Source organism: Lasiodiplodia theobromae, assembly GCF_012971845.1.
Source record: "Lasiodiplodia theobromae strain AM2As chromosome Unknown scaffold_28, whole genome shotgun sequence".
In the NCBI taxonomy this organism is placed as follows: domain Eukaryota; kingdom Fungi; phylum Ascomycota; class Dothideomycetes; order Botryosphaeriales; family Botryosphaeriaceae; genus Lasiodiplodia; species Lasiodiplodia theobromae.
In genome coordinates, this window is record NW_023336486.1 from 394,423 (window position 1) to 409,822 (window position 15,400).

Below are 15,400 nucleotides of genomic sequence, written 5' to 3' on the forward strand. Positions count from 1 at the left end.
ACTCGATGTGGGATGCGGCGGCGGCGAGAGGACACGGGTCGGATTTATGCACAGCTCAGGGCGCCGTGGAAAAGTGTCGCATGCGAATGGCGGGTCGCAGCGTTGGTGGTGCGAGGTGCGGGAATGATACGCTCGGCCGTGGTTGCGCGCCCTTGGTGTTGCGCTGTGCTCGACCCTGGCTTTCTTGGCGCCTCCCGCGACAAAGTGGCCAGCCCTGCGGCGGAGCGTCATCGCCGCCCCTCCGCCAGGCCCCAAGAACTCCCACAACTCTCCTTACAATTGCTGCCTGTCCGCTCTGCAGCGCATGCCGGTCGCACCTCATCCCAGAGCACCTACAACACCGTCATCGCTCCCGTTGAACCGCTCCCAAAATGAATCAAATGCCAGATATGCCCGTCCAGGTCCCGGTGGACGACCCTAACGCCGACACTGAATGGTACTGCGCATGCCCTGGCTCATGAAATCACACCCTGACACTCTTGCCTGCAGGAACGATATTCTCCGCAAGCATGGCGTCATCCCCGAGAAGCCCCCCTCGCCCACGCCCATGATCGAGGAAGCCCTTGTCGAGGCGCGGAGACTTGCACATGAGAACCGCCTTGAGGGCAAGGACTTGGACGAACTTGCCGAGCTGGAAGACGAGGAGGATGACGACTTCCTCGAGCAATACCGGTATGTTTGTCTCAACATTGCCTCTCGTCTCCTGCCTGACATCACGACAGCAAGAAGCGCATGGCCGAGCTCTCCACCATCCAGACCGCCTCGAAGTTCAACCAAGTGTATCACTTACAGAAGCCCGACTACTCGCGCGACGTGACAGAAGCGTCCAAAGAGGCCTGGGTTCTTGTGCTCCTCACAGCTGCCAGCACCAACACCGAGTCCCAGAGGGGTGTCGAGCTTTGGCGTGAGCTGGCCCGTAAGTTCGGGGACATCAAGTTCTGCCAGATTAGGGGCAACATGTGCATCGAAGGATACCCGGACAAGAACACTCCCACCGTCCTCATCTACAAGGATGGAGATATTAAGAGGCAGATCGTAACGCTGAGGGAGCTCAACGGGCCACGCACGTCTGTGGAAGGTAAGACTCCATGGCACTAATCAAGGCGAAGCCTTGTGCCAATATTCTCGAAAAGCTTGGGATCGGCATCCCGGTCAGCTTTGCGCGTGTTCGTTGCTAACAGGATTTGGTCAGACGTCGAAAAGCTGCTGATAGACCTCGGTGCCCTCAAACACGGTGACCCCCGGCTTCGGCGCAAGGATGAAGAGGCCGAGGAGAGCTCCAAGAAGATTCGTCAGACTCGTGTCGACGATGACGAGGATAGCGACTGGGATTGAACGACCACATCAATCCCGAATCAGTCAACGGGCGGGTCCAGCCGCTCAAGGAATCGTTCAGGCGGAGGTTAGACAATCGGTCCCACACGGCAAAGGATGGAATACTAAATGACGACAGGCTGCAGCTCAAAGCTTGATGAGTCTCACCCACCAATTCATGGGCGGAACCGCTGCAGGCAGTCGAGGCAGTCGTCCGCATGCGCAGGATTCCCCAGGCATACACTGGCCAGACGGGCAGCAACGGCCTACCCAATTCAGATCTGACCGCGGCCTGTCAGTTTGTGATTAGACACGTGCGGATTGATGCGCCGTTTCGCTCCGCGGATATGCAACGCGAACCGTAGTCGTACAAAAGAAGCGCGCCATCTCGTCAAATGTTCCCTCACTTGCGTCTTCCACCGCCGCTGTGCAGGCCTCTCTTCTGCTGACATGTTGCCCCGCGTTCAGCCCAGTTTCGCTTGGCCTCATTACCTCAGCGCCACACTGCGACTTTTGCTGTGCTGACAACGTCCACGCTTCGCTCAAACGGTCACGGTGCGTAGGAAATATGCATGCACCGATGCTACTGCTCACCGGAGAAGCAATCCCAGCGAACGGGAAACAACGGGAGGCGCGGGTATCGGGCCAGACTCTTGCACAGTATCATCACCCTATCTCGCACACGTCGAAGTTGATTCGCTTGTCCCCGGACCCTCACACCGAACGCGTAACGCAGCACTTCCACAGTGTCGAGCCCACGGCATTCCTGCGACCCGTTCTCGCCTTTTTTCCGCCTATCGGGATTGGTCCTCAGAAAAGGCGTTGAGCTTGCGAGAGTGGTTGGTGGTAGAGAGACTTTCGACTGCTCGTATTCCGCCACGCACGGAAGGTGCCAGCCTCAATCCCAACCACGGCGAAGGATGAGGCTCCCTGATTCATTTCCGTTCCGATAATCGCTTTTCGTCTGCTTGTTTCCGCCGGCTATTGTACCCATGTCCATGGTAAAATGGACAGTGCCGTCGGTACTTCGACTGGGGCCTGTCAGCATTTAGATGCTTCCTGCACGTGCAACTCTCTCATCGTGTTCATCCAGCCCTGCATCTCACCCCTCCCACCTCGCCCCCCATCTCCTGCGAAAATCATGAAACGCAGCCTGCATCTGCAGTTCAACGTGCGTGGCACACCAGAGGCAAGCAGAGCTGGATAAGCATGCCAGCGGCTCCGCATGGTACTGTGCATGCTCATCCTTCGAGAATCCTCGGCGTTGCTCAATTCTACAAGCGACAATGTAGCTCTACTTTGGTGCCCAGTCACTTCGACACCCGTACACCCACGTCTCGTTTCGCGTGCTTACAATCGGGATGTCCCGTGCTGTGGCGTCGCGCTCTTCCTTCATCAGACCATTTCGTGCTATTCTGCTCCAAGAAGATGTTCTCACCCAACCGGCCGTCTATCAACTGCCAGGGTAATATGCCTCCTGGCCCAATCATGCAGCACACCCACTGAATGCCGTCCACGAAGCAATTCCTCTCCGGTCTGATTGAGCAACGCGCAAGCTCAGTATAACCACACGCCCACTTTTCAGCCCTACGCCCTAACTAATCAATCCGATCTAAATGCTGACTTTTCCTCCTTCGTCGCCAACCGCTTAAACGTTCTAGAGCAACCCCGCTCCTCGCCTACTCGTCCAGTGTCGGAGGTAGAACCGTAGCATTCCTTGACTCGTCGGACAATCCGCCCGCCCTAATTGCTTTCAGCTCTTCGCTGCGGCATTTGCACTCGAATCCTACCTCAATTCTCTACCCGTCCCACCCTCCCTAGCCCTTGCATGCTACTTCTGTCACCGAGAGGCCGCTATGGCGTGCTTGCTTTATCTCGAATCCTACATTCACCGCCGCTGCAACCACTGATGCACTGCAGCGGCTACAACTGATAGTGGCTTTTCATACACTGGTTTCGCTATCGGTTCCTCTTCTTATTCCCAGCGCCGCTTGTACGCTTTTCCGCCGTAATTTCCGCACCATCTCCTCCAATCATCTCTTCCAAAACACCAACAAACTCCCTAACTGAATCCAATCTGCGCGCCAATCGACGGAGACATTTTCGCACACGCGTCAATCCTTCCGTCCAAACAGCCCCCACCCCCCCTCATCCGCATGTTATGCTACACTATTTCTCGGCTACACTTGGGCCTTTTTTTGTAAAAAAAAAAAAATTGAAAAAAAATCACAATTTGACTTCCACCCGTCTTCACAACTACTATTCCCCTGCCGTCCCAACCAATGGCAGCTGCCCCTGCCGAACCAAACACCCCAAGATGCCCGTCTCTTGTCAGCCTTTGCCGAAAGTGCCGCTGACTACGCGCCGAACCCGCTGCCCCCCCGCCCTCCACGCCCAGCGCTCGGAACGCGGCCGCCCGATTACTCACAACCGTGCATGCATAAGGAATATGCGCGTGTGCGTGCGCTCGCGCCTGTCATCAGCCCTTTTTTTTTTTTTTGCGGCTTTGCTGTGCCGAAGTTCGGGCGGAAGTTTAGTCCCGTTCGAGCAGCGGCGCCAGCACCAGCAGCAGTAGGATCATTACTACACGTCGTTCGCCGATGACGATGATGATGCTGCACCGACGTGTTATTTTTTGACTTTTCAGCATGTCAGTTGGGGCTTGGAACGTTCTTGTTGGCCGCAGGGAGACGCGTGGTGCGTTGCGTGTCTTGTCTCGTGTGTTGATTTGCAGTGCTGCGCCTGGCCTCTACTTGGCTATCCGGTCGGGGTCTTTTTCCATTTTGCAAAGGGAAAAGGTTAGAGATCTGCCATCCAATCCTTTTTATCTCTCACTAGTATTTTGGTTTTTGATCAAGACAATTTTTCAAATACTATTAAGACAGGAGTTGGGCGGTGTAAAAAATCAGGGCTCAGTCGCCTGCCCTGTTTATCGAGATCCATGATCTACCCCCCCATTCACCATAGACTCCTCTTTCTGAGCCATGACAGAATGACGTCTCAGCACACGTGTATGTCAAAGGCTGTGCGGGTGAGCGGGTGAGCAGAAAAGGGGGGGCGCAGTGCATGGCCAGGAGCTTGGCTGGCTGGCTCTTTTGTGGGTGACGGAGGTGGCTTGCGCTGTCGTGAGGAACCATGGGTGTGAGAGTGAACGCCTTACGAGCTAACGACGGTGGCTGGACCTAGGTGATTTGGAACTCACGGGTTTAGCTCGACGGAAGAAGATATTTGAATTTTATGAGTAGATCGTACGATCCGGGGCAAGACGTGTGTAAAGAGGTTGGAGATGTGTGTAGGTGTATCAGGGTGGGCATGTAAAGCATAGGGCCGGAATATGGAGTGATATCTGCCGGACCAACCTTTGGGAGAAGGCAGAATTTTGGCGCTTCACCAGCACCCATTCGTGTGATGATGTAGAATGCAAATTTGATTAGAAAGAGATTTGAGGATATCATAGGTAATCCACTACTAAGAGGAGGGTTCCCGTTAAAATGCCAGATAGTTGGCCAGTAGTGATAAGCTTCCCAGAGCCTAAAAAACTCCAAGGAGGGTATATACACACAATTTCCATAAGACATGGACACTATATATGGTCCTTCGTAGATTGGAGAGGGAAAAAAGCGAGCGTTAGCCAGCATGATTCCCTCTTCCTCTTTCATACCTCTCCTCGTCTCGCCAGCGTACCCTTCACCAGTTGATGTACTTTTTTTTGGTTGGCTTTTGTCTCTTTTCTTTCTTTTTGGTTTCCATCCGTGTCATATCAGCGCATCACCGCCTCCCCTGCTACTCTCCTCCTCGATGACACGGTATATTGCCGCCTCTTCAAAGACGGGGCCCTGACCGTCGCAACGAGCGGCGGTGCGCAGTCGCTCGCACACATCGGCCACGTCGACGGCGCCGGACCGAACTAGCGGATGCGACTGGATCAGGTCCCACGTCTGGCTCGCGCCAAGCAGATGCGGTGTCGACCTGCCGACGTTCGCCCTCGCATGGTGGCCAGAACCACCCAGACCACCGCCGGTGCTGCCTGCGGGGGCTGCCCCTGTCCCATCTCCGCGCACCGTCGTGTACGGGTCCCTCTCCAGATCCAGCTGCATCTCGCCGTCGCCCGCGTCGCCAGGGCTCGCTGACCGGCTGCCACCGCTCCCGCTCCCGCTACCCGTGGACCCTGCCCTCCTATGCTGGTGGTGGTTCGTTGCCCGCAAGATCTCGTTCTCCGTCTTAGCGCGCTGCAGCAGCAGCTTCAGCCGCTCGTTGTCGCTCTGCAGGCTGTGCGTTGACGACTCGAGCGCACGCAGCTTCTCCTCCAGCTCGCGCACATGTCGCTCCTTGCGCTCCCGGAAAGCGCGCTGGGCAGCGCGGTTCTGGGCTTTGCGTCGCGATTGCGCAGGTGTTAGGTTGTTGGCGTTGTTCGAGTTTGAGTTGGCGCCGTTCTCCTTTTCCTCCGAGGAAGAGCGCGTGTGCTGGCCGCCGATGGTTGGCGAGGTAGGGTGCGAGGGAGAGCTGACGCTGCCAATTGGAGGTTGTTGCTGTTGTTGTTGCTGCTGCTGCTGTTGTGCTGATGATAGAGCGTCGGAGGAAGATGTGGAAGAGCTGTAGAGGCCAGCAGCGCCGGGGGCTGTGCTGAGAGTGGCGTGGATTGGGGAGGCTTGGGTGTGTTGGATGTGCTGAGTGGAGTTGGCGGCGTCGAGATCCAGGTGGATGCCGCTGTCGACGCTGCCGACGCTGTGGAGCTGCGGCGCAACGGCGGACGAGTGCGAGTGGGCGGGCGGCGAGCCGGCGGGCAGCGATGGGAAGGAAAAAGCGTCGTATTGCAGAAATGAGGTGGGGTCTAGGTGGCTCTGGAAGTGCATGGCGTTAGCCAGGAGCGATTTGGGGGCGGTTTGGCCCGCGACGTGTTCTGGGGTTGCTGTGTCCTGGGACTGAGCTGGGGGGCTGGGAGGAGGTGCTAAGGACTGCTAAGGGCTGGGAAGAGCTGCTGGAGCTCGCTGGGAGCTTATTACCTGCAAGTTGAGCTTATCGCTGGAGCTGTCGTAGGACGGGGTGGGCGGCAGGCCGATGTAGTACTGCTGCGGCGGCGGGACGGAAAAGTAGGAGGAGTAGTCCATGGCTCCTGGGCTGGGCTGGAGAGCAAAGGCTGGCGAAGAGGGCGGGATTGAGGGAACGAGGCGGAAGGATTATGTATGGGCGATAGTGCCCACTTCGCCTTGGGTCGGGCCAATGCGCAGTCGGGATCGGCGTGTAGATACAAGCGGGCGCGGGGGGGCGTGTTTTAGCGGGCTCTATCTGCAGTGCAGTCGAACGTGCGAACAGGGAGCGCGGGGCGCCAGGATGGCAGGCGCCACGATACACAGCAAGACGTACCTGGACTCGCACAGACGGAGCGCGAGGCCCGGGTCCCGCGCGGCATGGCTAGGCGTAAGCTGCACAAAGGTGAGCGCGTGCGTGGAGCGTCTGGGGTTGTGAGCTGAAGATCGGCAACCAATGGCAGCATAAGGCTGAAGCGACGAGTGTCTGGGCCTCAGAGGTCGCTGGCCCCGCGTCCCAGAAGTGAGGAGGTCTTGCCGCGTCGACGACGCTGAGCGGCCCCCGCCAGCCTGCCGTAGCGGCCGCCAACCACGCCGCAACGGCCACGCACCCGGCACCCTCGCCCGCCCCGTCAGCACTGTGCTCCCAGCTCATCACCTCCCGCCCCGGGTCGAAGCTACACCTCAAGCTTTCTGCGCGCTGCTCGGCCTCAGCCCTTACCAGACCGCTCCTCGCTCTGACACGAAAGCCCGCCCAATCGCCCCGCTGCCGGGTCCAAAAATAGCCGTCTTTGGTATCCCGGCTGCCGCTTTGGGCATGTGCTCCACTCGACGACGCGACCGCGCCCTCTTCTTGGTGCAACGGCCCGCACGACAGCCGCTGCAGAGCCGCTGAACAGCCGCCCGCGTGGTTGGTGGGATTTCCACCCTGATGATTTTCGCGTTCCTGGCCTCCAAAAATAAGAGCGTGTAGTCATCGCGGCCTCAGTCCGCAACCGTCCATCTCGCCGTGCGCCCTGCATATTCGCAATCTCAACCCGCCCACTCCTGATCTGATGTCCTTCCTCCAGGGTCCACCTGCGAGTCAGTCCGTGTCGCCGGTACATGCTCAGCCGCCACGTACACGACCTCGTCTCCAGCCATCTTGGATCCTTCATACGCGCCACCTGCTGCGCCTATCTTTCTCGAAGCCACTGCATCCAATAGCGTTCGCTAGTTTAGCTCTCACTGCCATTCCACAGACCCTACAACTCCCCTCCGTCTGTCGCAGATCTTGCCCAAAACAACCGGACATCGGACCTGAACCAACTCGTCGGGAAACACCTCAACGGATTCCAAAAAGAATCTGATCCTTCATTAATTCCAAAGGCCCGGAAGGCACCAGGTCACGAGAAAGCTATAGGGTGCCAGTTCCCCGCTTTCTCCACATTTTGCCGCTCGACCTACTAAAGGGACCCAATAGCAACAGCCGGCTGATCGTCTGCTCTCGAGATACAATACACACCTCGAGGTCGACGCGGGAACACACCGGGACCGCGGCACCAGGTACCGGCTCCCCGGTGGTGGCTCCGACGAAGGCACAGCAGCTGCAACTCGCAAGAGCCGCGATGAGGCCTCGAAAATCTGCCGCGCCTGCTGCCAATTGAGCCTTCCCCAGCCGACTGGCGAAAACCAAACATGTCGCGCTTTGCCTAACTAGGAGATCTGCGGCCGGGAAGCGGGGATGGGGAGGAGGCGTTGCAGATCAGCACGGACCCTCTGCTGCGACGAAAACCTACTTACACCCACACCATTCTACGCTCTCGGAATGGAATAGCTTTTAGGTGAGAAAGTAGGGGAGGCGGCGGCATTTTCGCCCATGTGGCGATCTGCAGAATATTGGGAGAGACCACAGCGAGCTTTACTCTTTGTCTCTCTGCACTAACACTGCAAAAGCAACATCTAGGGTCTATACGGCTCGGCTTGAGGCGTTCGAAGCCTATCTGTAGCACTTGCCTTCGGCAGCTACATACTGCATGTCTCATTGGCTCGGTCGGTATTGCAGCGATAGTTGATCGACCCAGGCGAGACCGCGGCTTTCCTTTACCGTCGGGATTGCGGTCACGGGCTGCGGGACGGTTCGTAGTTCGGATGCCGCTGAAGGAATGTACATCATGTGCTCCTGAACGTGGTTGGGTTCCGCTGGAACGAGGTAAGTACCGAATGCGGCACTAAAGCGGTAGTGGCATGGTTTGCGTGTGGCTGGCTGCGCGGATGACGATGTCCACCCACTAGATCTGGGTGAGCAAGATGAAGGCCCTTTCGATCGTCTTCACCGGTCTAGAGCCAGCCTTTTTGTTTTCGGGGACTATGGGTATGTATGAATTCTCGATGCGGAACACCGCCGCCGTTGACGTCGATTGTCTTACTCATATGGAATTATTGCCGCTAGGAATTCGCTCTATGCCGTGTATACTGCCCTTTCCGTAAATACCGAGCATTGCTTCACATCCTTCTTATATCAGACTTGCCATATGAAGCCCTAGAAGAATGTGCTGTCACAAGTAGTTGACCACGGTGCGTCTCCTCCGGCTCTTCTCTCTTCTCTTCTGCGCGGCCCCGCCTTCGCCATGAAACATAGCATTCAAATGATAGTGACATGTGACTGAGTTAGTATTGTGCAGCAGCTTCTTCCGGGATTCTTAGGCGTCACTTGTTGTCCCTGTCTAGATACACAAGGTTCTAATTCCCAAACAAGGACTTTCAAATGACCGTTATTTTTATACAAGCATCGGTTTTAAAACTGCTAGTTTTCTCTCAGAGATATTTGGAATAGCTTCCGGTGATATCCGGGAATGTTACAGCATACTACGATATAGTTGTGACCTCCTCGGGCAGTTGGAGCTTAGAGTTACACAGTGAACAGGTCACTATAGTTTCCACGTCTACGATGCATCACGAGATGATGCTGTTAACATTCTCGAAGGTTGGTGATAGCCCATAAGGGTCTGTTAGGTACTAATTATTGTTGCCATTGCAGACTGATCATGTGCACAAAGCCGTAAACGGTAGTCATATCACTCAACGTGGATCAAGTGAAAACTCACAGCTAACCATAGGGTCAATCCAATACCGTATTTCCAACTTAGATTAGTTCAATATATACAGTAAAATAGAATGATGCAGCATAGTTAATATACTCCTAAGGGGTAGTTTACTAAAGTCAGGCTGTAGAGATGTGTACTTGGGAAAACACGTGCAAGTGTCTCCCGCAAGAACGCGGCCGTCCTGCTGTCAGGACTTGTGCAGCCTCTGTCATCCACACGACCAGTCTCCATAAACAACCCCGATGCGCTGTATTTCGCCTCAGTATTATCAATACGATGACTATCAGCTCGTGTGAGTTTTCAAATCATAACTCTTATGAAGCCCTCTCTTTTTCTGCGTATCTACTTTTCTTTTGATTGTCCAAAAGAACAAAAGGAAAAGAAAGGAGATGAGAACACAGATGAGGAGAAGAGAAGCCGGGAATAAATGAGAAAGTTTGATGAACATGAGTTAAAGAAATTGACAGACACTATGCAATAGAATCCTCCTCTTGCGCTTTCGTCAATGCTTTCATCCGAGCATCCAAAGCACATCCATCATGATAACTATATAAAAGTCCTCTCCGAGAAGTCAGAAAATACATCACCATCACCACCAACAACAGAACAAGACAAGAAAAAGAACACGGTATACCCTAATCGCTTCCCATCAACACCCATCCACCCCGTAAGGTAGAACGGCAATGCCCACAACGAGAACGCCTTGCAGAAGAAGCAGAAGAACGAAATGATGCCGGAACGCCTATAACAGATGATGATAGAACGAAACAAACGCCCATGCGGTGTACCGGAAGATGCGTCATGATGCAAGAAAAGTTAACCAACGATGCGCGTGCATTGAGGAATTTGGCCAAGCTCTTAGACAGATAGAACCCCCAAGAAAAGGGGACAACTTGAGCCAAATTTCTTCATGATAATCCAAGGTGTAGATGGGCGCCTAGATGGTTTTGGTTGTAGAACGTAGAAGGTGAGTGCCCCTTAAACCTTCTTAGCGTCAAATAACGTGAGGCTCAGCGCAGTATCGTTCGGGCCTGAACCACTAGTCGAGTCCGGCAGAATCTCCCAGCGTCTAAGCTGGAATGGCACTGGTTTGCCATATTCAATCGGTGGAACTGGGCCATTTCCACTCACCCCACCAGCAAGGGCGGCAGCATTTGCACCTGCGGCTCCGAGGCGCTGCTGTTGCGCTTGAGTACGCTGCACTTGCGGCTGCCAGAAGCCTTGGTGTTGATGTTGCCCTGCTGTGCCGCGGGCTGCAGCCGCGGCATTAGCAGCATTACTGGCGGTCGATGGATTTGGAGTATTGGTTGAGCCAGAGGCTTGGGATTGTGTAGGTGTTATGAGGCCAAGCCAGGAATCTTGCATGGTTGAAGGAAAGCCGAGAAGGAAGAGTATGCGAGGGTCATGGATTGGTTTGACGGACTCATACTTGAGCAGTTGAGCCCGAGCTTCTTCAGGGAGGTCGTCAGAGAGAGAAGCCGCGACGTCAAGGATGTATTCGGTTGTCTTGGGGTAAGGCTGCAGCTCTGGGTGGAGAAGGAAGGCGCGTAATGTCCAGAGCAGACTAGCTTGGTGGCTAGTGTTTGCTTTGCCGGGTTGGCAGACTGACTTGTGGACCACAATCAGATGTAGGAGAGCATTTATCCAAGGACAAAGAGCGCTAACTGCAGCAGAGCCCTGCCGCAACTTCATTGCATCTTCCTTCGGGTCGCCAGCTGGAGCTGCTTGAGCCGTTTGTGAAAGCAGCTCGAGTAATGTCCGGAACCTTTCCAGGATGGAAGCGCAGATTGGACCTTGAGTCTTATCCTCTATACTCCAAGCGGTGAGGTTGAGCACGGAAAGATACCTCTGGAGCATCTTCTCATGGCCTTCCTTGCAAGATGAAAGAGAGGAGTCCTCAGCGCCTGAGCGTGACCTAGCGAGGGTGCTGACGGCGGAAAGAACGTGCGTTTCGGCATACTCGCGGATCTGTTTGCTGTTAGCTATATCTCTCGTTACATTTTTCTAGGAAGCTTCCGCTCACCTTTCGTGTCATCTCCGCGTCCAGTCCAGTGAGTAGATCCGACCAGATAGACTTGTCCGCTTCCACAGCCTCTTTGACAGCCTGGATGATAGCATCTGCGACACCAATCTCGCCTTCTTCGTCAGACAAGACTTGGATCTTGAAGAGAAGCTGCAGCTCCAGCTGGCAGAAGGGGACTGAAAGATCATCGGCAGCATTGACAAGGGTGCTCGCCTGCTCTTCAGCGTCAAGTTTTGACAGGCCTAAGCTACTACTCGGATCCATCAACGAGTCGAACATTTTCTTGAACAACGTCGAGCGCTTTTCGTCCAAAGACATTGCAGTGTTTGCCTTTCCTGATGAAGGACTGATGCCCATGGCCACACAAAAATCTTGCGCGTTTCGAGACGCATGGAAGCGGAGGACCTTAAGTAAGCGCTGATTCCGTAGCAAAGCCTCAAGCTGGATGGGCTGATTGGGATCCTTAGAAGTTGAGCAAAGCTCAATCGTTTGCCGTAAAAGCTGAAGTGCTGTCCCCTGTGAACTTTGACAAAGCTTTTCTTGTTCAATCCGGAACCGATAAATCTCTTGCACCAACCCAAATCCGTGGAGGCCCTCCATTGGTAGAATGGCGTCCAACACGTGCAACGAGGCATTGGCTGCAGCCGAGACGTTCGACCTCTTCAGGATGCCAATCGTGGTCTCCGAAAAAGAGATAAAATTCTCGAGGGAAAGCGAGCCGGACCCAACTGCGCACGGAAGAATGTGAAGCAGCGACTGCCCATTACTGAGCATTAGACTGGAGATGGTGTCAGACATGTGGCGGTCGAATGTCTTGTCGTCAAAGGCCTTCAAGCGCTGAAGCCACAGCCCATATTTGCTATTCCGACCATCGTCCTTTCCATTTTGCTCTCCGATGCGTGAGACGACCCTAGCGAAAACTCGTGCAACCATGTTCTCATCCATAGTCGTACCGCTAGCAAGTATGCGATCAATTTCCTCATCGAAATCCATCTTGCCACTGTGGAAGTCAGCCATATTGTCGGATGCCGGCGAGCATGCCGCCACTGCAGATCGTTGTTCCAATCGGGTGATATCGGTTGTGAGTTGAAGGACAAGATTCGGTTCTGCTTGGAGCCTGCAGCAGAGATCGGCGAGCGCGAGAAGAAAAGCGCGTTCTAACGGCTTTTCCAGCCTAAACTTTCCATATTGCTCAACGAGATTATTGAACAGAGGCCGGAGGGCACCAATAGCTGCAAATGTCCGATGATGGTGGTTGAGAGTATCAGCTATGGCTGCGAAAATCATCATATCGCCCGATTCCATGGAAATGGCCAAAATGTCAGCGAGGATGGCAAAATCTTCCAGCTGCTCCATGACGTCCCTGATGGCATAGAAGCGGGACGGAGTGAGCGTGTAGTCGTCTCGCATCTCATCACTGTCGTCATCCGAGCTTGAGCTGTCATATGTCAGTAAATTAAGGGTTGCACAGTGGGCGACACGACTTACTCTAGCCGTGCAAGTAACTCTTGGCGCAGCCACCGGCTGATCTCAAGCCTGACGCTCGTGCTTAAGTCGGCGAAAGGGATGTCAAATGTTATTTCAGCACCAATGTCAGGGGCGAAAATCGACCACAGCTGCTTGATTATCGCACTGTGGTCGTCCATTAGTACCACAGCTTCGTATGCACCGTTCTGGAGGGTTGTTTGGAGCAGTGTTTGTCGAAGGTTGAGCACGTGCTCTGGAAGGCCCTGGAGAGGGATCTCCGCGATGAGACGCACGTTGCAGGCCTCGCTCTGGATGCACGTCAGCGTGGATGCGCAATAGCGTGGATCGAGCGAATGACTTACTTTGGTGATGTCTCCGCCGGTCGACAAACTTCCACTTGCAATCAGCCACTGAAGATACCTGCCGACGGAGAAATGCTTTGAACGCACAAGCTCGGCAACGAGTCTGAAAAAGTCCCGATGCTTGATACCTTTCAGCTTCTGCTCATCGCTGAGGACGGTCAGAACAGCGCTGTCGATATCAGCTCCCCTGGATTTCCATTTTCGAAGCAAGCGCGCTGCAATGTATAGCCTGTGCTCCCCCTCGCGGTAAAGAGAGCATGCCCATTGAAGTACAGTGACGGCGAGGGCTTGGGTGTCGGGCATGCTTGCCAAGCATCCGGTGGCAAAATGGTTGAGATCGAAGTCCAGGGCTATTGAGTCAAGAGCCGAGAGGATGGTTTTTTGAGGGGATTGGTGGGTCTGCGTCGGCTTATGGTTCCAACCACCGAGCCGCTCGTTTCTCCTAATGACAGAACGCAGAGCGCTTTGGAGCGCAGGCTGACTGGTGCTCGTAAGCATACTCTCCAGGATGTGCTTGTGCCTATTCCACGTCCTTGGGATAACCATGCAGTTACGATGTCGCAGAACCAAAGCAGTGATCAGCTGTCGTGACCGCTGAACAAGCGGGTGATCAGCATCCGAGTTGTCGCCATTGGTCATGTTGCCAAGCTGCAACAGCAACGCTTCGGCCAGGCGTCGTCCTCGCCGCCGGACGGCAACAAGGTCTTGCCAATAGATCTGAATCATGAGAAACCAGATGGGAAGGCGCTCAACTTCGGATGATTCCAGAGACATAAGAAGCCAGTCGAGATAATGATCCTGGTCCAGGAGTCGCTCGGTGTACAGTTGCGAAGCCAACCGGATAGTGTAGTCCATCTTATCGCGCCAACTCTCTTGGCCGCAGGTGCTGATGGTGCTGTCGACAAACTGTTCCACGAAGACGGTCCACTCGCGAACCCATTTCAGCTCACCGCCCATGCCACCCGTGCTACTTGCACCCTTGCGCATCCAAGCGCGCATTTCGTTTGCTCCGACACATTTCGCGAGCCAAATGGCGCGAGAGATGGGTATGTTTTTGCTGAGACACTGTTCCAGTAGAAGCTTCCCCCGAATGCCGTGCGGGATCCTGCGTTTCGGCGGAAGCGAGGGATTTGCCAGATCTCGGAGCCATTCTTCGCGCTGGGTATCTTTGACTGTGATTCTGGGAGGCGGTTTGAAAGATGAAGGCTCCCTCACGCGTCCAGATGCTTGTCGTTTTTCAAGCGCCTGAACGAAAAGCGAGGATAAAGCCTGCAGAGTAGATTTGTTCTTGATCTGGGGGCCAACGTACGATTTCCCCGCATTCAGGTCAACCTGACCCTTGCGATCGTCATAGTAGCCAACTTTCACGACTTCCGCCGACAGATTGTCCTCCGGGTGATTGCCAGCCCAGGGATAGAAATCCACCGTCTTCCCGCGCGACACCCAAACGGCGTCGGGGGGAGGCTCCACGACACCGGTGCGTTGGGCAACGTCCTTCTTCACGGCGCCCACGACGGGCCTCGCTCCCTGCGACTGTCGCTTGTGCACGCGGAACCCGGGGCGTGGGGGGAAGGGCAGGCTTCCGGAAGTCGCGATGGCGGTGGAGCGCAGGGCGGCGGAGGCGGCTCTTCCGAACCCCGAGGCCGCGGCGTCGGCGACATCTTCGAAGGAAATCTGGGGCCGACCGCGAGGAGGGGGTCTCGAGAAGCCGTCTTGCGCAGCGAACTGGGCATCCCAGCGAGGGTCTTCCTGCTGGGCTGGCTTCTTGGGCGGCGCGTCGGCGGGCGGCTGCTTGCCGTCGTCGGCGGTCAGATCAATGACATCGGCAGGCGGGCGAGCATTGGCCTGGAAGGCATGCTGCTGCACGGCGGGGCGGCCTTGGATGGGTGGGCGCGGGAGATTTCCAGCGGTGGTGCGCTGAGCTGCAGTCGGGCCAGGACGAGAAGTCATCGCATTGAGGCTCCATGCGTGATCATGCGCGGGCAGACATGTTTACTGCGGTGGAGAGGAAGCGGACAGGGAGTAGCAGGGCGGATCGGACATCTAGTGGCGTCAGCGAGGGCGGAGGACGGGGGCGGCGACGAAGGTACCGGCGCAGGACTCAGTGTGGAGGAGGGTGGT

At 55.4% G+C, this 15,400-nt stretch overlaps 3 protein-coding genes across 3 annotated transcripts; 1 reads left to right on the forward strand and 2 right to left on the reverse strand.

Annotated features, from left to right (window-relative positions):
• Positions 1-371: 371 nt before the first annotated feature.
• LTHEOB_8745 (Phosducin family protein) lies at positions 372-1,335 on the forward strand (the record flags this gene model as incomplete). Its single annotated transcript, XM_035518256.1, has 4 exons — positions 372-436; positions 490-672; positions 723-1,078; positions 1,193-1,335. The coding sequence occupies 4 exons, from the start codon at positions 372-374 to the stop codon at positions 1,333-1,335; spliced, it is 747 nt and encodes a 248-aa protein (XP_035370050.1).
• A 3,734-nt stretch (positions 1,336-5,069) lies between these two features.
• On the reverse strand, positions 5,070-6,422 carry LTHEOB_8746 (BZIP transcription factor; the record flags this gene model as incomplete). The annotated part of the gene is made up of 2 exons (XM_035518257.1): positions 5,070-6,269; positions 6,318-6,422. The coding sequence occupies 2 exons, from the start codon at positions 6,420-6,422 to the stop codon at positions 5,070-5,072; spliced, it is 1,305 nt and encodes a 434-aa protein (XP_035370051.1).
• A 3,983-nt stretch (positions 6,423-10,405) lies between these two features.
• LTHEOB_8747 (Mediator complex subunit Med12) lies at positions 10,406-15,229 on the reverse strand (the record flags this gene model as incomplete). Its single annotated transcript, XM_035518258.1, has 4 exons — positions 10,406-11,395; positions 11,451-12,888; positions 12,939-13,225; positions 13,280-15,229. 4 exons carry the CDS (start codon positions 15,227-15,229, stop codon positions 10,406-10,408), a joined length of 4,665 nt encoding a protein of 1,554 aa, XP_035370052.1.
• Between the last annotated feature and the right edge of the window lie 171 nt (positions 15,230-15,400).